General features: G+C 40.9%; 1 protein-coding gene across 2 annotated transcripts in view; it reads left to right on the forward strand.

Moving 5' to 3' along the window:
* The first annotated feature begins 451 nt into the window (after positions 1-451).
* Positions 452-23,070, forward strand: part of KCNMB4 (potassium calcium-activated channel subfamily M regulatory beta subunit 4) — a 63,579-nt gene continuing 40,960 nt past the window's right edge. For both annotated transcript variants that reach the window (XM_007106600.3, XM_055085209.1), the window contains exon 1: positions 452-806. In XM_007106600.3, coding sequence (XP_007106662.1) covers positions 471-806 — 336 coding nt within the window. In that variant the 5' untranslated portion in view covers positions 452-470. The remainder of the gene's footprint in view (positions 807-23,070) is intronic.

The raw sequence follows: 23,070 nt of genomic DNA on the forward strand, positions 1-23,070 counted from the left end.
CTCGCGGGGGAGCCCCCGGGCTCGCCTCAGCCCTGCGGCTCCTGCCCTCGGGGCAGCTGCCCGGCGAGTCCGCGGATCAGCGGCAGGCGGGCGATGGAGACTGGGAGACACTGGGCGAGAGGAGGCGGGGTGGGGGAGGCGGGGAAAGCGCGGGGGCGGAGGCTGGCAGGGGGCGCTGGAGGCAGGAGCCGCCCGAGCGCTCCGAGCGCCCGAGGGTGCAGGAGGCTCTGAAACCGCGGCAGCGCCGCGAGCCTCTGGGACCCGGGCGGCGGCTGGGCGGGGAGGTGGGGGGGCGCTGCCGCCGCCGGGGGCGTCGCCGGCCTCGGCCCCTTTGTTCTCGCGCGCTCCCCCTGGCCGCCCACTCCCCTGCTGTCGCGCGGCGGCGGCTCCTCCCGCCCGAGGCAGTCGGGCTCGGCGCCGGGGGCGGGAGGGGGCGGGGGGAGCGTGCCTGCCGCCGGGAGTGGGGGGCGATGGCGAAGCTCCGGGTGGCTTACGAGTACACGGAAGCCGAGGACAAGAGCATCCGGCTCGGCTTGTTTCTCATCATCTCCGGCGTCGTGTCGCTCTTTATCTTCGGTTTCTGCTGGCTCAGTCCCGCGCTGCAGGATCTGCAAGCCACGGCGGCCAACTGCACGGTGCTGTCGGTGCAGCAGATCGGCGAGGTGTTCGAGTGCACCTTCACCTGTGGCGCCGACTGCAGGGGCACCTCGCAGTACCCCTGCGTCCAGGTCTACGTGAACAACTCCGAGTCCAACTCCAGGGCGCTACTGCACAGCGACGAGCACCAGCTCCTGACCAACCCCAAGGTAAGGACGCCCCGTGAGGGATGCCTCGCTCCTGCGGAGATCTTGAGGTTTGGGGGGAGCATCAGTGTTAGACCCTGCGCGGGGTGGCTCGGAGTATGCTCGCGTTAACCAGGAGGCGACGAGGCTTCGCAGGCTATAATCAAACCAGGAGTAAGTGTATCGGGGAGCCCCGGGCCCCCCGGTCCTTCAGGCGGGTTTGTGCACGGCGACCCGTGCGTGGTGCCCGGAGGCTTTCTTTACACACCTGTCTTCCCTGGTCCCAGATTTTGAGGCCTTGCCCCAGCTTAGGTTAAGGCCCTAGAGGATTGACTTTGGAGAAATGCAAGGAGCCGAAAGTTAACTTTTCCTCGGGTTAAAGCCAGTGCGTAGCGGGGATACACCTACTCCGGCGCATGGTCAAGGTCCGAGCTCCTCCTGGCCGCGTCCAGAACTCGTCTAGGGAGGTGCAGGGAGTCTTTTAGCCCCTTGAAAGGTGTTAGAGGTTTCCTTGCCTTTTAACTTTAGACAGACGTTTTTAACTTGTGGTCCAAAGATGAACTTTCATGGGTCGACAAACGACGTGGAATCAAACGCAAAATTCTGCGTAGATCCATTTTGGGCGGGTACGTCAGACTCCTAGTTTTCATGAAATAGATTCTCAGAAGGGTCTAGAGGGAGCCTAGTGACTCCTAGGCTCTGTGTGTCTAGAAACAATTGGGAGCCTCCTGGGAAACGGTAAAACTTTCTGAAAATAGAAAACCCGCCGTGAAATGTACCGAATATTCCTTCCTTTGCAACTTTTTTCGTTCTCACAAGCAAAAACGAAAAAACCTGGTTAAGACTCGAGGGATGGAGAGCAGAGAGAGGGACACTCAGAAAGCTGTTCCCAGTGGAGAAAAAAACTTATAAAAAGCAGTGTCCTCAGTCTGTGAACTAATTGAGCTTTGTAGTACACCTGATTTTGAAAGAAGGATTTTCTTTCGTTTTTTCTTTCTTCTCTTGGCCTTTTTTGCTCTTCTTGTTGCTTAACTATCAAAGTAAAGATGTGTATCTTCTTTAAAGTTACTGGCATTTTCCCTCTTTGTGAGAGCAGTGCTTGAAAATAAAGCAAGAAAGCAGTCCAGAAGGGAATGAGTCTTGTGTACACAGGAACAACTTTAAGTGTGACAGGATATAATTATATCAATCCAAAAAAAGAATTCTATATCAATATTTTACAAGTATTTAAAATAATCTTATCATTTCTCTACAGTAAACCTCTTGTTCGTGTCTCCTAAACAGTAAATTCTTGAATTGGGGAAATTTTAAAAAGGGAATTCCTTTAAAGAAAAATATATGACTTCTCTTTAAAAAGATGCTCTTGCTGACAAAGGAAGAGGACCTTAAAAATGAAGATAATATATAAGCAGTAAATATAGAAGTACAGAATTTAGATAGAGTATAATTTTCAAAGTCTTGAAGAAGCAATAATATTTCAAAGACAAATGTTGTAAATTAATCTTCTCAACGTTCAGGGATTTCAAAACAAATTGCAGGGTTTTAGAAACATCACTTTTTTCAGGATTAAATCATTAATATAAAAGAAAGGTGTCAAAAAGAAATAGTGATTTAGAAATTATATGGTAGTTCATCATTTAAAAGGTGTTGTTATAATTGGTGAAACATTGCTAATTAGTTTAGGATTGTGGTTCAGGCACTAATAAATTACATACACATTTTCCAGTCAGTGGCTAATATCTAATCAAGACATTGAGAAAATAGAATTTACTACATAAAGGCTGCTTCACAATTTCCAGGTAATTTTGAAGGATCTGACAAAAAAAAATAAATTGGGATTTAGGACATAGATTTTTTTTTTTTTTTTGTGGTACGCAGGCCTCCCTCTGCTGTGGCCTCTCCCGTTGCGGAGCACAGGCTCCGGACGCGCAGGCCCAGCGGCCATGGCTCACGGGCCCAGCCGCTCCGCGGCATGTGGGAGCCTCCCAGACCGGGGAGCGAACCCGGTTCCCCTGCATTGGCAGGCGGACACGCAACCACTGCGCCACCAGGGAAGCCCCTAGGACATAGATTTTTAAATCACTTGGAAGGAGTGGTAATGCTTTATATGTAATCCTAGGATTTGATATTTCTCTCTTTTTGTTGCAAATAATCAGTTTTCTTCCAGTGCCAGTTTGGATCCTGGCCACAATCGTTTTGAAGAAGTATCTGAACAAAATAAGATTTTATAAAGTATACAAGAAATGACAAAACTGCAGAAAGATAAGTTGTTACAGAAAATGATGAACAACATCCCATTCAATTTTGTCGGGTTTCCTCGGCCAAAGCAGTATATATGTCTTTATCCAAATTATGATTGCATTGTACCATATATAGAACATAAGTATGTTCTTTTGCAGTCACTTTTCGACTTTTGAGCAATGAAGTGCTCAATTTGGAAATTCTCGTAAGCAATTAGTGATGGAAAAATTCAGCTCAACCAAAACATTGTGCCAGAGTCCAGTATGTAAGCAGAATGTTTCCACAGTGCCTTTGCAATTAGGCAATACCCACGGCCCGTTGCTGTTGCATCTCGGCTACCCAGACCTTACCTTTTTATTGAAGGCCTGATGCCCCACCCATTCTCTTTGTAGAATGTCTAGATTCCCTACAGTGTCATGGATCCTAATCACCTTCAACTTTCACTTCTTCATGGCCCACTACCACAAGAAGCCATTTGGGAAATCTCTTTTTAGAAAAAGAGAACAAGGACTTTCTCCCCTCCCTTGAGTTTGCTGCATTAGATACAGTAAAAAGCAGGGAAGGGGAAAGAATGTTGCACATATCTAACATCTTAAGCCATAGACTACTAAAGAAGACAGTGTGAATAAATTTGACCTTTGACTAATAATTTCTTTAAAGTATCTTTAAGTCCTATTCAACTTATGTTTTGAATCATATCCTTGTTTCTAAAGCAATCACTGTATTCAGCCATGTAATATAGTACTCAAGTCAGTTATCCTAATTATCAAGTCAAGTCCTAATTATCCACAGGGCAAGGATCTGCTCTTTGAATTGACCGTAGCAAAATCTAAATTTGGGGTCAGCTTCCTCTGGCAACTGTTCTCATCACTGCCTTATCTCTTTGTGACTCGCAGTTGTGTGTGCTAAGAGGTTTGGTTCTCATCCATGGCCATACGTTAGAATCACTGGGGGAACTTTGAAAAGAAATTGTGGGGAGTTCCCTGGCAATCCAGTGGTTAGGACTCCATGCTTTATGCTTTCACTGCCGAGGGCCCGGTTCAATCCCTGGTCAGGGAACTAAGATTCCGCAAGCTGCATGGCAGGGCCAAAAAAAAAAAAAAAAAAAAAAGAAGATAAAAAGAAATTCTGATGCCTGGGTCCAGCCTTCACAGATTCAGACTTGGTCTTGGGTGGGTCCTGGGCATTGGTGTTTTTAAAAAAGTTCTACAAGTAATTCTAGTCTGTAGACAGAGTAAAAATAAACACTGGCTTAGAAAATGTCCTTATCTGTTGTTCAAGAAAAGTAAAATAAGAACTGAAAGGATTCATTGTGATTAATATTTGTGTGTTTGGGTTAAAAAATGTTACTTGATGCTACTGAATAAACGGAGTTGGTTTGAAAGGGGGGACTCAAATTCTGAAGGAAAAGGAGAATCATTTAAAATTAGTTTAATGTAAATGAAATGAACTTATGCAGTTCCAAACATTTAAAATTGGTTTAATGTAAATGAAATGAGCTTGTGCAGTTCCAAACATTTGCTTTTGCCTCGTTGATTACATTGGATTGCAAAGAAAAGATGAATTTTTAAAACCAGCCTCTTGTATATGGAACAAGAGAGAGCAGGTGATTAGAGGCTATATGTTTTATTTTTGAGTTTTTTTTCTTTCTCTGATATGAAAAACCTAGAAAGAGAGGACAAATGTCTATTTCTAAGAAACCAGTACTACTATAAAAGTAAGAGAAACGCATTCAAGAGAATAAAAACTTAGGCAAGAACTAGAAGAGGCTTCAGGCTTTTAAGTATATACCCTGGAATTGAAATTGGATGTAATGAACTACAGGGAATTGTGGCTTAGTTACCTTCTTGGTATCCTACACATCCATACTAGTGTGCCTCTCCCCCCAGCACACACACACTTCCTGTGTAGATGGTGTGGTCTGCTGGGGTTAATTTCTGAACTCCATCCTTGAATTAAATGTGCAATACCTTGTGCTCTAGGGAGGTCCATCATATCAAAACTAAGTAATAAAAGGCTCATCTGAATTGTGACAGCTTGTCTACAGTCTTTATTTCTCCATGAAAAAGTGGCTTACTATGGTTGTTTTTCCTCTGGTGATGATATGAAGTAATATTGGGGATGTACATAAAATTTAATCCCACAAATACTTCTTCAGCATCTATTATGATCAGAGAACTGGTCAAAAAACAGGAGGACATACAAAGATGAATTCATTCATTTAACAAATATTTATTAAGTGCCACTTTGTGCTGTGTGTGTGTGTGTGTGTTTCCAGGTTCTAGGACTGGAATAGAGATCAGAACAAAGTCTCTGCCCACATGGAGCTTACATTTTAGTGGAGAGTGACAGATAAGAAATAGATTTATAATGTAGTATCATGTAACGATAGGTGTGCAAAGAAAATTCAAGCAGCATAAAGGTATAGACAGTGATAGAAGGAATGAAGTCTCCTCTTTTGCATAGGATGGTCAGGGAGGGTGACTCTGATGAAGTGATATTTCCAGACACCCAAAGAACATAAGAGGATGATCAGTGGCCTAAGGGACATAAGGAAATGAATCATGTGGCTATCTGGAGAAAGAGTGTTCCACAACAGCAAGTGCAAAGGCTCTGAGGCAAGTGACTGCCAGGCCTGTGTGAGGAGCAGTGAGGATGACAGTGAGTAGGCAGAGAACAGTGGGAGATGAGGCGAGGGCCTTATAGAACATTATAAGGACTTTGGATTCTAGGCTAAGCATGATGGTAAGCTATCTGACATTAAGCAGGACTGAAATAGAATCAGACTCAGACTTTTAAAAAATTTAAATGATCCCTCTGGCTGCTGAGATGAGAACAGAATGTGTGTGTGTGTGTGTGTGTGTGTGCGCGTGCGCGCGCACGCGCGCGTGCACACGCGCTGACTTGTGCAAAGGCGAGAGGATCAAAGGCAAGATTGGAAATAGGGAGTCCAGTAGGACAAGCGAAAGGTGATGGTGACTTAGATCAGGGAGTAGCATTGATAAGGTCCACTGATGGGTTGGATGTGAGGAATGGGAGAAAAAAGAATCGAGGATGACTACAAGGTTTGTGGCAAAAGCACAACTGGGGTTGGAAGATTATCTTATTAGATGGGAAAACTGGAGGAAGAGTAATTTTGGAGGAGTCTGCATGAAAAGCAAGGGTTCAGTTTTAGATATGCCTAACTGACATAGAAGGGAGGATGAATTCTTGAGTTTCTTCCCTCAAGGAGATCATTATCTAACAGAGGAGATAAGATATCAAACAAGGCAAAACCTCAAGTTCTACTGGGAGGTACAAACAATATGACAGAAACATCTAGATTGGAATGATTAGGGGAAAAGCTTCCTGGAGAATGAAACATTTGCCATGAAATTTTGAGAACGAATAGAGTTTTTATCTTGGGAGGAAAGGTGAGGATGAATGAAGAGAACATCAAGGAAGAGAAAAATGCCAGGAGCAAAGCTGTGGAGCTGTGGAGTATGGGCTGTATTGGAGGATCAGCAGGTAAACTGGTGTGGCTGGAACCCAGGGCACAAAGATCAGAGCCCTGGGGGTAAGACAGGAGAGTAAATTAGGGCCAGTAATGCAGAGGTCCTTGACAGATAGGATGGGTTTGCTGGACATTGGGAAGCCATGGTAGGAAGAATAATACCACCTCCCAAGGATGTCCACACCCTAACCCCCAGAACCTGTGAATATCTTATGTTACACAGCAGAGGGGAATTAAGTTTGCAGATGAGTGAAGGTTGCTAATCAGCTGACCTTAAGATAGGGAGATATCCTGGTGGGCCAAGTATAATCACAAGGGTCCTTAAATGTGGAGGAGGAGGTCAGAGGTCAGAGGGATACAATTTGAAGAAGACTCAACTGACTGTTGCCAGCTTTGAATACAGAAGGAGGACACAAGCCAAAGAATGCAGGCAGTCCCTTTTTCCAAGGGAGTGGGAAAAGGCAAGAAAATGGATTCTTGCTTAGAGCCTTCAGAAAGGAATATAGCCCAGCTGGTGTCTTGATATTAGTTCAGTGAGACCCATTTTGGAATTCTGACCTTCAGAATTGTAAGATAATACATTTGTGTTGTTTTGAGCCACTAAATTTATGCTATAGCAGCAATAGGAAACTAATACAGAAGTCAAGGAAGGCTTTTGAGTAGGTGACTAATATGATAAGATATTTGAAAACTTGGTCAGATAATATCCACTTATATTATAGCTCTTTAGAAACAATCTAATCTGCAGGCTGCTAGGATTTTCCTGTCTGAGATTACTCATCATAATCCTTCCCTGACATCCATTTGTGGATGCTTTTATGAAGATCTCTATTATTTGTAAGAACTCCCAAAATTATGTATCTCAAACTCTAATCAGAAACTTTTTACTTTTATAAGAGAGATTTGTGATGTTACAATATATTTCAGTTAAAGTTTGGAGGAAAGATGCATATATTTTATCACAAACTTGCCTCAGAATTATAAAGATTTTTACAAGTTGTCAATTTTGTTTATCTAAAATTTTTTTGGTACTCATTTATGAATGAAGATGTCAAGTTTTATTTACCTTGGGTTTAAAATTTTTTTCTCGTCTTTAGCAGAATTTCATATTGAGTTCCTAGATAAACAGTACATGTATATTACAATTATCGTAAATATTCACAGTAAAATACTGAATAGAATGGTTTTTAATATTACATATGTTTCTTATTATTCCTCATGCTGTGCCTTTGGTATTCTCTAGGTCACATAAATCAATGTGTAAAAATTTGTACTTTTAAGTTTTAGTAATAACCTCTTTTCCTTTAAAATAAACACTGTTATAAAATTGAAAACTGGAATTCCCTGGTGGTCCAGTGGTTAGGACTCGGTACTTCCACTGCAGGAGGCACAGGTTCAATCCCTGGTCAGGGAACTAAGATCCCACAAGCCATGTGGCATGGCCAAAAGAAAAGGTGGAGGGAACTATGTGCTTATTAAATTATTTAAATTTATGATCATTTTTGTAAATAAACTAATCAAACAAACTTGTTTCATGTATTTGCTTGGTTGAGTAGCAGTGTCCAGCAGATTGGGTCACTAGAAGTTCTCTGTATACCGAAGCACATGTGAAGAAATATCCATTCATCTAAATTCTTCTGTGCCATTCATCTAACTGATGCAGTAGACCAAATGGACTTTGAAACCTTCTCCAATGTCCAATTTACTAGTTATAATCTAACAATATTGCAGCAGCATATATTGATGTTGTATCTCATTAGCAGAAATTAAATCCTAGAAAATTACATTCTAAATCCTAGGAGTTTAATCCAGTTTTTCCTGTGTAATAAATATATTTATACAATTGTCTTTATCAACACAACTTTATTTTAAGATAGTTCTTAAAAATGGAAAACCAGACAATAATACTGCTTAGTGAGAGTAAGATCTATTCTGATTATAATTACCTCTGTTTCCTCTGTTACAAGGAGAAAAATGGCAAAAGAAAATCATCTTTATCTCTCTAACACCAGCTTCTATTCTGGAGTCTTTTGTTTCTATCAATGGTATCATTATTCTCTGGTATTAATACTTCTTCAACTTTCACTGCCACTATCCTGGTCAAAGATATTATCATTTGTTTTGATTATTATAGTATCTCTTTACTAATCTCTTTATATCTAGTCAATTTCCTCCTCCAAACCAATGGTTCTCAAAGTGTGAGCAGTGGATGAGAAGCATCAGCATCATCTGTGAACTTGTTAGAAATGCACATTCTCAAGTCCCATCCTAGACCCATTGAATCAGAAATTTCACCCTAATTTCTGATTTAGTGGTTCTGTGTTGAATTCAAGAATTTATACAGTAAAAAAGTATATAAATACAAAGCTAATAAGTGGGGAAAATGAAATAATATAAAAGAAGCCATTTTTTTTAATGCAATAAAAGAGTAAAAAGAATGTAGACAGGTAGAATAAATTTTTTTTAAAAAAGATAGTAGATTTAAACCCAAATTTATAATTATATTAAATATAAATGGACTAACTCTTCCAATTAAAAGGTAGAGATCATAGACTGGAAAACATACACCATACAAACATCAACCCCCAAAAAAATGAAGAAAGAAAAACTGGAGTATTTGTATTATATGAAATACAGTAGGCTTTGAAGCAAAAAAATGTTACTAGAGATAAAAAGGGACATTTCATAATTATAAAAGTTAATTCAGCAAAATATAACAATTCTATATTGGGAAGTACCTAAAAATATAACCTTGAAATACATAAAAACAAAAAAATTAAAGCAGAAATATGTAGAAATATCTCAAGGGAGAAATATACACGTCTATCATGATGAGAGATTTTTAACACACCTCTGTTTGTAACTGATAAACAATCAGACAAAAGCAATATCAATACACATCCAGCAGATTTGAATAACATGTTTAACAACTGACCCAATTGACATATATAAAATAGTATATCCAGTAGCAGCAGAGTGCACATCATTTCAAGTGCCCGCATAACATTTCCCCAAACTGATCACATTCTGGGCCATAAAGAAAGCCTTAACAAATTTCATAGCAGTGAAATAATAAAGATTATATCCTCAGTGAAATTAAGCTAGAAATGATTAAATTTTACTGAGAGACATAGAAGATGTGGGAAATTCATCAGGGAAAGAGTGACCTTATGAATAAATGATGCTTGAGCAATTAGCTCTATGTAAAAAAGAAATAAAATGTGATACATACTTCACACCCAAAACAACAAATTCCAAATGGAATAAAACCTAAATGTGAAAAGAAAACTATAAAACTTTCAGCAGTTGGAATAGGAAAATATCTTTATGACATAGGCCTAAGAAATATTTTCTCAAATAAGGTTTAAAGAACAAATCATAAAAGGAAAAGATTGATACATTTGAACATGTTAAAACAATAATTTCCATATGACTAAAATTATTGTAAACAAAGTAAAACTGTAAGCCACAGACTAGTAGAAGATAATGGTAAAACAAGTAATCAACAAAGGACTATCCAGCATTTATGAAAATGACAAATCATTAAGAAATCATTAAGAAAATGACATATGACATAATGGGAAAATCAGTGAAGGTTATGTACAGTCAATTCACGAAAAAACTCAAATGGTCAATAAATGTGAAACAATGCTGTATTCCAATAATCTCAGGGAAATTCAAATGACAACAATAATGGAATACCATTTCACACCCATCAGATTGGTAAAACTTAATGTTTCATAAGACCAGGTGTTGGTGAGGTTTTGAGAAAATGTTAAATCCTACTGATTGCTGGAAAATTGGTTCAACCACTCAGAAAAATAATCAAACATATCAATAGTATGTATAACTGAAGTGTGCATACCTGACAACCACTGTGACAATCAAGTGAAGTGACAACAATTTCACTTCAAGGAGTTTACTCTAATAAAACTATAACACGTATTCAGCTTCATTATGTGAAGCTGTCTTAGCAATAAATGATCATCTCTTCTGTATAAGACTAGGTGTGATGGTTAATTTTCTGTGTCAATTTGACTGGAGCTAAGGGATGCCCAGATAGCTGGTAAAACATTATTTCTGTAATGAGAGAAATCCCAGAAATGTTAAATGCTCTGTGGAGCACACAGGGCACGACTAGAGAATACAGCTGAGAGTATCAGTGTGTTGGAGATGAAGCTACCGACTTGAGAAAACCACAGTGTATTGTACTTGTATACCTGCCTCACCCATACCAGTTTACGTTGCCACAGTACTGAAGGAATGGAAAGCCTCTTCTACGGTTCGTGTTCCAGGGACCACCTTAGGTTTCACTAATTGTGTTCAGGGCAGAGCTGCACACATAGCAGACTTTTAGAAGCTGCCTGGTAGAGTGGGAAAGGCTGCAATGTTGAAATCGAGGTACCTACACCTGAGTCTAGGTGTGCACCTCTGGGCTAACCACTCAACCTTTTTTCTTAAACAATCCCTCAATTTTCTTTTTCTTTTTTTCAAAAATTTATTTATTGTATTTTTGGCTGCGTTGGGTCTTCGTTGCTGCGAGTGGGCTTTCTCTAGTTGCAGCGAGCAGGGGCTACCCTTCGTTGCGGTGCGCGGGCTTCTCATCACAGTGGCTTCTCTTGTTGTGGAGCACGGGCTGTAGGCGCACGGGCTTCAGTAGTTGTGGCACCCGGCCTCAGTAGTTTTGGTGCACGGGCTTAGTTGCTCTGTGGCATGCGGGATCTTCCTGGACCAGGGCTCAAACCCGTGTCCCCTGCATTGGCAGGTAGAGTCCCAACCACTGTGCCACCAAGGAAGCCCCCAATCACTCAACCTCTTGATCCTCAGTTTCTTCACAGACTAAGGATTATTGATAATACAGGTTATAGATAATATATGGATAAATATGATCCAAGAAGGTATAATTGATTAATACTTGTGGAATAAATAAACCTTGGCATTTGCATTTTTAAATAATTACTGAGGCATCAAGTAGGGAAAATTTCATGGACAAGGAAAGAGTTTAGGGACTTTGTCACAAACTTTGTAATATCGAGACAACAGCTTAGTTTCTGGTATCTCAATATTTCCAACTCTCCATTCCTTAATCTTCATAGCTGGTAGGAAAATATCTACTTGTAAAAATTTTCTACAGGTGGCATTATTTTAAAATATCTGTAGAATCATTAATTCAACAGATGTTTATGGAGGACCTGCAAGTGGCAGGCACACTATTCTAGGTTCTGGGGATGCAGTGGTAAAAGAAATCCCTGCTGGGTTGGAGCTTACTTTCTGTGTAGTTGTCGGAGGGCTTTACACAGTACTGGGGGCGTGTGTGTGTGTGTGTGTGTGAGTGAGCATGTGCATGCACTTACTGCTTAGTTCCGAGGTGACATCCACCTCCTCCATCCATTGAGCTTTCTTTCTCCCATGCCCATGTGAAGTACTGAATGTCTGTTTTCTTCTGGTTGATGTCAAGCACCTTGCCCTTCAGTGTTTTTCAACAGATACTTATTTGATTTTGCAGAGCCGCTAGGTGGAAAATTAACAACACAAATTTATGGCATTAAAATTTTGCAGAGCTTCAAAATTTCCATTGGAGGGAGTTCCCTGGTGGCCTAGTGGTTAGGATTCTGGACTTTTGCTGACATGGCCCCGGTTCAATCCCTGGTCAGGGAGCTGAGATTGAGATCCCACAAGCCAAGCAGCACGGCAAAAAAATTTTAAAAAATAAATTCCCATTGGAGATTTATTGAGCATGTTCAGGGAATGCAGAATTTTTTTTCAGAAAGATAAGTTCAGATATGAATACTCAGTAAGTTTAGTTACCAAAGAAATGCTCTCCAAAAACACAAAATTAGAAACAAGAATGAGGGAATAACTGTAAATATAGGAAGAGTTAAAATAATTTCAAGTGAATACTTTGATCAAATACAATGCCAGTAAATTTGAAACCATAGGATGATATGGTAATTCTCTAGGATAATACAAACTTCCAAACTAAAGCAATCTAATAGTGATTTTAAAAAAATAGACAAATTACCATAGAGGAAATGGAGAAAGTTCTAAATAGAACTACTGTTGGGACTCCTCTGTCCCAATCCCTTTTGGCATCCAGAAACAACCGTATTTAACTATTTTTGTTTTCTGTTTTTCCTAGTATTTACCTCCATGTTTCTAAACAATAAGCTCTGTGGTGTATATATTTTATTTTTTTGTTTTTTGTTTGTTTTTATTGGAGTATAGTTGCTTTACACTGCTGTGTCAGTTTGATATATATTTTTTATTTTATTTTATTTTATTTATTTATTTATTTTTTTGCGGTACACGGGCCTCTCACTGTTGCGGCCTCTCCCGTTGCAGAGGACAGGCTCCGGACGCGCAGGCTCAGCGGCCATGGCTCAGGGCCCAGCCGCTCCGCAGCATGTGGGGTCTTCCCAGACCGGGGCACGAACCTGCGTCCCCTGCATCGGCAGGCAGACTAGCATGTGGGATCTTCCCAGACCGGGGCACGAACCTGCGTCCCCTGCATCGGCAGGCAGACTCTCAACCACTGCGCCACCAGGGAAGCCCGATATATATATTTTAGACACAATTGCCTGCCTATGATTGAATCTGAGGATTTAGCTTTCTTACACCATCCCATTCCATCTCATTTTTCCTCCCTTCATCCTTTAAATATCATAACTTTTGGCTAAATTAGCATTGAGTGCTTAACTTATTTTAACTATGTATTGTTCTTCTTTATTGCAACTTTTTATGTTCTTTGAGCTGATAATCATCCCCTTATAATATTTTCTTACTTCCTTGTATACCTTTCTCTTACTTTAACAAAATTCTCCCACAGAATTGTAAAACTCCTTTGCACACTGTTTTTCATATACATATTCATTATACGTAGCTGTTTTCTACTTTTTTCTCTTTTAAAAAAATTTTCTGGCATAACTTTTCTGAACTCCTTCAGCCTACTGCCCCAAACCGAACTGGTTGCACCTTAGGCCTGCTCTGTCTCTCCTCTGTTAGGTATACTGTTTCCTTGACCCCATGCCTTCTTCCTCTTTATACCTTTGCTTTGGTGGAGTACATCCTCAAGTAGCTTCCTGAGAAAGGGTGCATGGGAAGTATACCTTTTGGATCTTATGTATTGTTCAGAGTTCTGTTTCTGAGGCTTTAACATACTCTAATCTGTTTACTCAAAGTGCAATTTATTATTTGTTATCTAGTGCCCATAAATCAGTGTAGGTCCATACCTCCAACATCATGCCTTTCAAGAGAAATAAACAATCAGGAGTTCTGCTCAAAGTTATGCTCAAACTGAGCTCAAATTTTTTCATCCATCGAAACTGGTCATAGGCTTCAGGTACTCCCTAGCACACTGCAGAGTACTCCTGGAGGTATGTATGTCTTGGTATGAGAAAAACAAGCCCACATTAACAACTGCACATTAGGACAAGTTGGGGAAAGCCGCAGTACAAAAGAGAAGGTGCATTGGGAATGCGAGCCATTTTCTTGTGAATCTTATTTGCCTGCAGGACCTGCTTTAGCCCTGAAAACCCCACCTATATGTCTCAGTGGGTCAAATAGCCCAGTATACAATGGATAACATGGTGACTGGGTGTCCCATGTTCGGGCATTCAGTAACAAACCAAGGGTTTCTCAAAAGGAGGATAGTGATTTGTCAAAGAAAGCATGAGTTTGATTTATGCTATCAGAGCTCTCTACAGGCTCCATCTATCCCTCCAATCTGGCCCAGACCCCTTGGATACCATTGGAGGCCCTGGGCCACAGAAGTCAATCAAGAGAGCTTTCTGTAGCCTGGAGTGCCTGGAGCGGGTTCTCCTGCTCTGGCTGTCACTGAAAGCTGGCAGGTAAATGGGTTACTCAGTAAGGGGTCAGAGGAGCAATCCCAAATGTGGGTAAATGTTTCCTCCAAAGTATAAAGGATCCATCAAGCATTGTGCCTCTTTTTTAGTTTTAAGGAGTGAAAGGTACAGCCATCTGTCTTTCACTTTGAAGGGGATATCCAGAAATTCCCTGTGCCACGAGACCCCCAGAAGCATCACTGAAATAACAGGCTGCTGCATTTCCCACCCTCTGGCACACCTGTACTTTACCAAGGAATCTAGAGCAGTTTGTACTCCCTGATTTCTGATCAGCTCATCAATGTGCAGACAGTATGATGTTTTGTGGGAGGGCGACAGGTCAAGGTCCCTGGTCCAGAGAGAGTTGAGGTAGACCTGAGTAAGACAGTAGTCTACACCATCTTTGCCAGATAAAAGCAAACTCTCTCTGGTGCTCTCTGTCAAGGATGGAGAAGATAGCATTTGTCAGATCAGTCACCATAGAATAGGCTCTGGAGGTAAGTTTAATTGCTCCAATATAGAGACTGTTATCTGAAACAGCAACTGAAGGTAGAGTTACCACTGATTCATTTAACAATACAGTCATTCTCCAAGACTTGTATGTCTTCTACAAGAGCCAAATAGGCAAGTTAAACATTAATGTGGTAGGAATCCCCACTCCTATAATCTCTGTGACTTCCCTAGGGATGCAGTAGTGGTTTACTATTTCGGGAGGAAGGAGGTAGTTTCAGTCATCCACCATAACAGCCTTATCTCCATGGGTAAAGGAAGTCAAGGTAGAAATTACGACCGGTGTACGACCAGACCAAGCATGTGTATTGCATCTGTACATTTAGAATATCAACCACAGGAGAGTTCATGGACTCACTGGACCCTCTTTTATTTTATTTTATTTATTTATTTTTGGCTGCGTTGGGACTTCATTGCTGCGTGTGGGCTTTCACTAGTTGCAGCGAGCGGGGGCTGCTCTTCGTTGCAGTGCGTGGCCTTCTCACTGCGGTGGCTTCTTTTGTTGCAGAGCACGGGCTCTAGACGCACGGGCTTCAGTAGTTGTGGCACACAGGCTCAGTAGTTGTGGCTTGTGGGCTCTGGAGCACAGGCTCAGTAGTTGTGGTTCATGGGCTTAGTTGCTCCGCAGCATGTGGGGTCTTCCTGGACCAGGGCTTGAACCCGTGTCCCCTGAATTGGCAGGCGGATTCTAAACCACTGCGCCACCAGGGAAGCCCCACTGGACCCATTGTGACATCAACTTAGGTCAAAACTCCGTTTTCCCCTGACCCCATGAGCTCACATTCTGAGCACAGTCATACTTAGTGTCCCCAGGGATTAGGGTCAGCACAGAGCCAGTGTCCAATAATACTCTAAATGGCTGCCCTTTCCCTACTGCGCAGCTACTCTTGTAAATGTTTGCATGTTCTCTTGGGAAAGGGTAGGAGAAGATTTTTAGTAGGCATTACTTGAGGTGCTACCACAGGTCTTTTTCAAGGATAAGCAGCCTTGCCTTCATTCAAGGAGCTTTAGGTCTGGGGACTGGGTAAGGAGTCCTGTCTTACATCATGGTGACTCATTGGACTCCACTTCATCAAACCTCAGGTTCTTTCCAGTATGTAGATCAAGGAGAACCTTAAAGGTTTTCCACATTTTTAGTCCTAGGGGTCCTATGATCTCTTAGTCACTGTCAAAAATTATCATTGATGGGGCTTCCCTGGTGGCGCAGTGGTTGAGAGTCCGCCTGCCGATGCAGGGGACGTGGGTTCGTGCCCCGGTCCGGGAGGATCCCACGTGCCGCGGAGCGGCTGGGCCCGTGAGCCATGGCCGCTGAGCCTGCGCGTCCGGAGCCTGTGCCCCGCAACGGGAGAGGCCACAACAGTGAGAGGCCCGCGTACCTCAAAAAAAAAAAAAATTATCATTGATGGATGAAATCATTTTTATTATGCTTACAAATTCTGTGGGTCATAAATACAGACAGGGCACATGGGGACAGTTTATCTCTGCCCTATGATGTCTGAGGTCCTTGTAGAATACTCGAAGGCTGGAGGCTAGCTAGAATCATCTGAAGGCTCATTTACTCTCAAATCAGAGAGTTGATGTTGGCTGTTGACTGGGGGGCCTTGGTTCTTCTCCACACAGGCCTTTCCATGTGATCTCTCTGCATGGGCTACTTTGGGCTTACTTACAGCATAGTGTCAGAATCCCAAGGGCACGCATTCCCAAGAGAGAGATTCAGGCAGAAGCTATGTCCTCTTTTCTGATTTAGCCTTAGAAATCACATAGCATCACATTCTCTGTAATCACAGGCTCATCCATGTTCTAGGGAAGGGAAACCCACACCCCTGAATAGAGGAGTGTCAATGTCACATTGTAAGAGCATGTAAAATAGGATGGATATTGGTGCAGCCATCTTTGGAAAATACATTCTGCCACAAATAGGAAGCATCAATTTTTCATCACCCCTGTCTATCAATCCTGGTTCTAGGGACTTATGGACAGGGCTTGTTGGTTTCATTCATGCAGAAATGATGTTGTAATATTTCATTAAAAAAATATATATATATACACATATACACACATTATGAGCCTATCTGAAGGCATGCATGAGCATTCAAGATGTTTTGTTTCATTTCTGTGTTCTGTGTGGTCGTAAGAGGATTGGCCATCTCCTCAAGGATTTTAAATTATCATCATAAGCCATTGAACAAATTTTTACATGTACTGCCATGCTTAATAACTATTGAGCTTCTTTCAGATTAAAACTTCTAGTTTTGGTCTGACTTCTATTTAGATTCGACCTCTATTTTTGGCAAAGACACTGTATTTTTATTTTCCAACTCTAGAGCTGAATGAACTATTTTCTCTTGAAAGTGGAATGTTGTTCCAAACTTTTCTCAGTTTTAATAATATCACCAACTTTAGCAGTCTACTTGAATCCAGAAGTTAAATGAATACTGTTACATTACAAAAGTGCAGATGTAATACCAACACATAGTAATACATTCTAACTAAAGGAGCGTTGGGGGTGGGTGGGAATGCTCTGCTGGAGGTATTGAGCAGCTTTTCACAGGAGCATGCAAGGACAGAGGAACAATTCTTCATGAGTAGTAGTTCAGATAATTTGGGCATTTTCCAATGCCGTCTCCCATGCCCGTCTCCTTCAAGCACATTAGATGATTCAGTCTTTCTGGAACATACATCACATTCCATTTCTTCTTCTTCTTGGACTGTCACTTTCCCAACCCATTCTCTGAGAAGCAAACTCCTGTTCAGCCTTAAAGACACAATCATGTCACCTCTTTTGTGAAGCCTTCTCTTATTCCACCCCTACCCTCCCGAAGCCAAAATGTTCGCTTCCTCTTTTGCAATCACAAAGCACTTTGTGCATATGCTACTATTACTGCACTACATGCTCCTGGGAGGGGAGGAAGAAGAGGGGTCGAGAGTAACATCTAATCTTTGTATCCTGTACTCAGCAATCGAGAATGCTTTATTGGGGCTTCCCTGGTGGCGCAGTGGTTAAGAATCCGCCTGCCAATGCAGGGGACACGGGTTCAAGCCCTGGTCCAGGAAGATCCCACATGCCGCGGAGCAGCTAAGCCCGTGCGCCACAACTACTGAGCCTGCGCTCTAGAGCCCACAAGCCACAACTACTGAGCCCACGTGACACAACTACTGAAGCCGGCGCGCCTAGAGCCCATGCTTCACAACAAGAGAAGCCACCGCAATGAGGAGCCCGCGAACCACAACGAAGAGTAGCCCCTGCTCGCCGCAACTAGAGAAAGCCCGTGCACAGCAACGAAGACCCAACGCAGCCAAAAATAAATACACAAATAAATGCAGGTTCCTAGTCCTACTGAATCAGTCTCAGGAAGGTGGGTCTTTTTGACACAGCCAGTGGTTTGTGGACCATACTTTGATGAACACTGTTTTAGGCTGGGCACCTCTCTGTACCTGCCCAGCCTGCTCTCTCTGAAGAGCTAATTTAGCATCTCCTTAGTTATTAATTTAGCATCTCCTTAGTTATTAATTTAGCATCTCCTAACTATTCTTAGTTAGCCTTACTTTTCACATTTTCTAAGCCATGTATTTGACCTTCAAATTCTTCCATACGAGTATTTCCATCTAGCCTTCAGATATGGGTGTACATTCTGGAACCACCTGCCCTAGAATTTTTTAGCCGACATATAATTTCATGTTTGTTCAATTAACCTACATTCATAAGGAATGCATGTGTACAGTGTGTGTGCGCATGCATGTTTGCACACAATGAAGTCATGAGGCATGTGAAATAGTGTGTGGTTTATATATGATTCAGTTATACTTTCTTTTTCTTTTTCTTTCTTTTTGGCTGTGCGGCTTGCAGGATCTTAGTTCCCCAACCAGGGATTAAACCCGGGCCCCGGCAGTGAAAGTGCCAAATTCTAACCACTAGACCACCAGGAAACTCCCCTTTTTTCTTTTTCTTTTTTTTAGTGCTTTTCTGATTATATGTTTATATTGTCGGAAATGTCATTAATATTATAAATCATAGCTGACACAGAGATGTCTTACAGGATTTCAGAAAATGGAGGATTTTGGTATAAAATATAATCAAACCTGTGTTCCAGTAGATAATGTTTTAAGAATTCATTTTCTAACCAATAATTTACTTTGGAAAGTATCGAATCCACTAAACCCATTCCAGTATTATATCTTCCAATACTACCCTCCCTAACCAAGTCAAGTCAAGAAAAAAACTGGAACCAAAAAGTTTCTTCATTTCTCTTTCTTAGGTAAGGCCTATCATAGAATCCGGCCCCCAGTGTTTAAATAGACCACGTGTCTTGTGCAATGGTTTTTTAAAATGACTCAGTAAAGGAAGAAAGTGAATTTTGCCTACTCTGCCCACATGATTGAAATGCAATCCTCAAGACACATCACAAAGAACCCACTCAAGAAGTGTTCTATTAAAATGTAAATTCATTGTGGTAGGCTGAAAAAGAATACTGTTACAATTCTTGATAAACCCTAAAATAAGATAATGGAAAAGAAGTGATAATACATACGTAATCAAATATTCCACATCAAGTGATGATAGTTTTTCCCTTAATAAACTCACTGGAAGTCTTTATGTTAATATACTCAGAATAGCCCAGTGGGTCCCATCAACTTCCTTCATGATTGCAAAAGTCAAATTTTCTTTCTAAAATGTAGGCACTAAACAAATATATTTTTTCACATGCTTCTTTTTCTCCTGACTTTTTAAAGAAAGTGATTTCATGCAAGTTTAGGCAGCAAATGACACAGCCTCTAGTGAAGGTTATTTGGGCGATAATGATATTAGAAGTTGGGAAATGCTGCCTTTGCAAATGAAAAAAAAAGAAAGGTCAAAACTGTATGAAAAAGTTTCTCCAAGGGAATGCTCATTGTTCTCCATGACCAAACACATTGTGTCTATAAATTCACCCAAGTGAAATTGCATCTGTGGCACCAAAAACCAACCCTGAAGCCAAATTGAGACAGAAGGGAACAAGCAAGGACTTACAATGCATTTCTCTGGGAGTATATTGGAAAAACAAAGGGCTGCAACAGACAGCCTCAGCCCACCAGTCCTCAGGAAAACTACACCAATTCCATTCCCAAAGAAACGTTATACTATTTCTCCAAGAGAGGGGTGCAGAAGTCGGGACATCTCCCTTACCTCCAAACCAGGGGGCTCCAAAGAGAGAAAACTGGGATGCCCTAAAGGGAGGTAGTGTGGTGCAGTGGTTAAGAATCCTCTGCAGTTGGAACCCCAGCTATTCCATTTGCCATTGTAACCTAAGGAAAGTTTCTTAAACCCCTCTGTCCCTCAGTTTCCTCATCTGTAAAAAGGGGGTGATTATAATATTTGCTCATTTGAATTAAATGAGATTTGGATTAATGAGATGCTTGACATATAGTGACTAAATGTTAGCCACATGATCATAGTAATGATGATGATGATGATGATGATATGACATACATTGTTATTTGTGCCCCTCCCCCAAAGGAGAGAGATTCATGAAGGAGCATTTTGGTGCATGGAAAACCATCAGACTTGAACAACCTAGAAAGGAAGGTTTCTATGACTGATTTTCGAATTCTTTTTTCCAGAACACTACTTTGAATTTTCATTTATAGCTTATTTTAAAATTCTAAAAATCTACACTGATCCACTAAGTAAAATTGAGAAGGAATCTAGGGAGAATCTGAGTTAGGCTTCACAAAAATTTTAAAGACCGACTAAATGGACAGTCATGGTATAACAAAATAAACAGTAATGATTTTTAAGAGCCTAAAATTTTGCCTTTTAACAATTTTCCTTTCAAAACCATGTGAGATTTAGAAGTTGCTGGAGTATTGTGAGCTCATTATTTAATCTATGATACTCTTTGGAAAGAATGAAGTCCATGGAAAAAATACTTGAATTTTGATCACAGGTTATTTTCCCCAACGTGAAAGAGTACTTTGCTTCCAAAAATCCATCCATACCAGCTCAAAGTTTCCTAAAGGCAGGAAACATTTCTTTTATCCCACATAAAATCACAACATACCTAATACAAAACTTTACACACTCAGTGAAAGTTTTTGTTTGACTTTTTCCGAAACGCATAGGTGGGAGTCTCCCGATCAGATCATAGAGTGTCATTCAGTAGAGACGTTTCTTTTAAATCCATTTCTTCCTTCCATCCCCACCAAAACTGAATAGTAAAGAATTCAGGCTGAGTTAACTTGCAAAATTGTAAAATCTCCTTTAATTACATTTGGTTATTCGTTGTTATTCCCTAAAATGTCTAGTATACCTCTTGTGTTGAGTATGCCCATTGCAAAAACAGCTCTGATGAATTTTGGGGGTTTCATACCTCACGGCTTCTGCCTCCAAATCTAGAAATTTCTCCTTTCTACAAAGAGCACAGTCATTTGGTGCCTACTCTCACTTTACAAACTAGTAGATCATGATATAGAAAACGAATTTTTAACAGAAGGAAAGGAAATGTCCAGCACATTATGGGAAATAAACAGTAGGAAAATCAGAGGCCCCTTATGAACATTTTCCTAATGCAAAATACAGGTCCCCAAGTAAAGACCTGCCACACTTGTCCTTCTTGCTGGCTGGAATGGTGGCTTCATCAAGCTTCCCAGCAGGGAAGCCTCCCCAGTGGGCAGGATCTCTTTCGGGAAAAACACTGCAACGGTGTTTGTAGTCCTGCCTTCTGCTGGGTCCTTTCTTGCTTGTATCTCCAAGAAGAGAATCATAGAGATGTAGAGATCGAAATTATTTTGGAGATTTAACAGATTAGAAAAAATGAAATCAAGAAAAAGAAAGTGATTTACTCATGTCTAAACATGTAACGAATAATAGGACTGGAGCCCTATCTAATGGTCTGCATTGCTTCTAAGCCCAACTATTGCTTTGAAGAACTCAGAATTCATTATTTCACAGAACTTTTTAGCTTTATACTATTGTTATTAGTAGAAGTGAAACTATATATGCAGAAGATAAATGTGCAGTTATTCAAGCATTGAGACGATATTTGCATAACATGTTGTGAGTTTGTTACATATAACAAAAATAAACAAATTTACTAAAATTTAAAATGTTTATATATTTTTAAAAAATGTTTAACCACTGTGAAAATAGCTTCACCATCTTGAATAAGATGTATCTAAGTGTGTTGTTATTAATTAATTTTACCAACATTTTTGAAACTTCACTGTTAATCAGGTATAGTCCTAAGTTTAAAGACAGAATTGAAAAAAATGGCCCTTGTCCCAACTTGCCAACAAATTGGAGAGGCTGACATAAAACAGACAAGTATGATACTGTGTGATTCCATGGGGCAGATTTGGGAGCAAGTGCTTCTGTACGTCTGCATCCCAGGCTCAAGTGAGGATGAGGACAGGGCAGGGGCCTCATGGAGAGCTTTATACATCGTACTAAAAAGTTTGTATTTTACTAGAAAATAGTGATAAGGCATTGACAAATTATGTGCTCTAAAATAATGCAACTCAAATTATACTGTAGAGCTAATGGATTTTTTCCTGCTCCTTAATACTGAACACCTTTGTAAAAACATCTGAGAGTAAAATGTGATGAATCACCAGACTCTAGTTCTAGCTGTAGAGCTGACAGAAATCTCAGTTTCCTCATCTGTAGGATGGGGATCAGTAGAGGATTGTTGTAGGAAGTACAGGAAGTCAGGCCTGTTAAGTACTTATTACAGTGTCTTGCATAGTAAACACTCAACAACTGTAAGCTGACATCATGTTTATCTTAATCATCATCATGATAAAAGACTGAAATGGAGAAAATGGATTAGAATGCTAAGGGTTAATTTTAACATCTAAGGTTAAGAGCAGTTTTCTAATTCTGCTGAGTCTATATTGCTTAGAGTAATAAAGTCCCTTCTGAGAGAACTACTTTGTCAGAGGCATGGCTAGAAAAGGGCATCAGTTAGCAAAATGCATTGTTCATATACTTGAGAGGAACTTTTCTGTTGATTTTGTTGTCTAAGAAAATGTAAGAAAAGAAAACTGGAGTTTCAGCAGTTGAGAGCAGTATCTGTGGAGAGCTATGTGCTTGATTTGTTAGTTAAAAGTGGAAGAAGAGGGCTTCCCTGGTGGCGCAGTGGTTGAGAGTCCGCCTGCCGATGCAGGGGACACGGGTTCGTGCCCTGGTCCGGGAAGATCCCACATGCCGCGGAGCGGCTGGGCCCGT

This window comes from Physeter macrocephalus, chromosome 6, assembly GCF_002837175.3.
Source record: "Physeter macrocephalus isolate SW-GA chromosome 6, ASM283717v5, whole genome shotgun sequence".
In the NCBI taxonomy this organism is placed as follows: Eukaryota; Metazoa; Chordata; class Mammalia; order Artiodactyla; family Physeteridae; genus Physeter; species Physeter macrocephalus.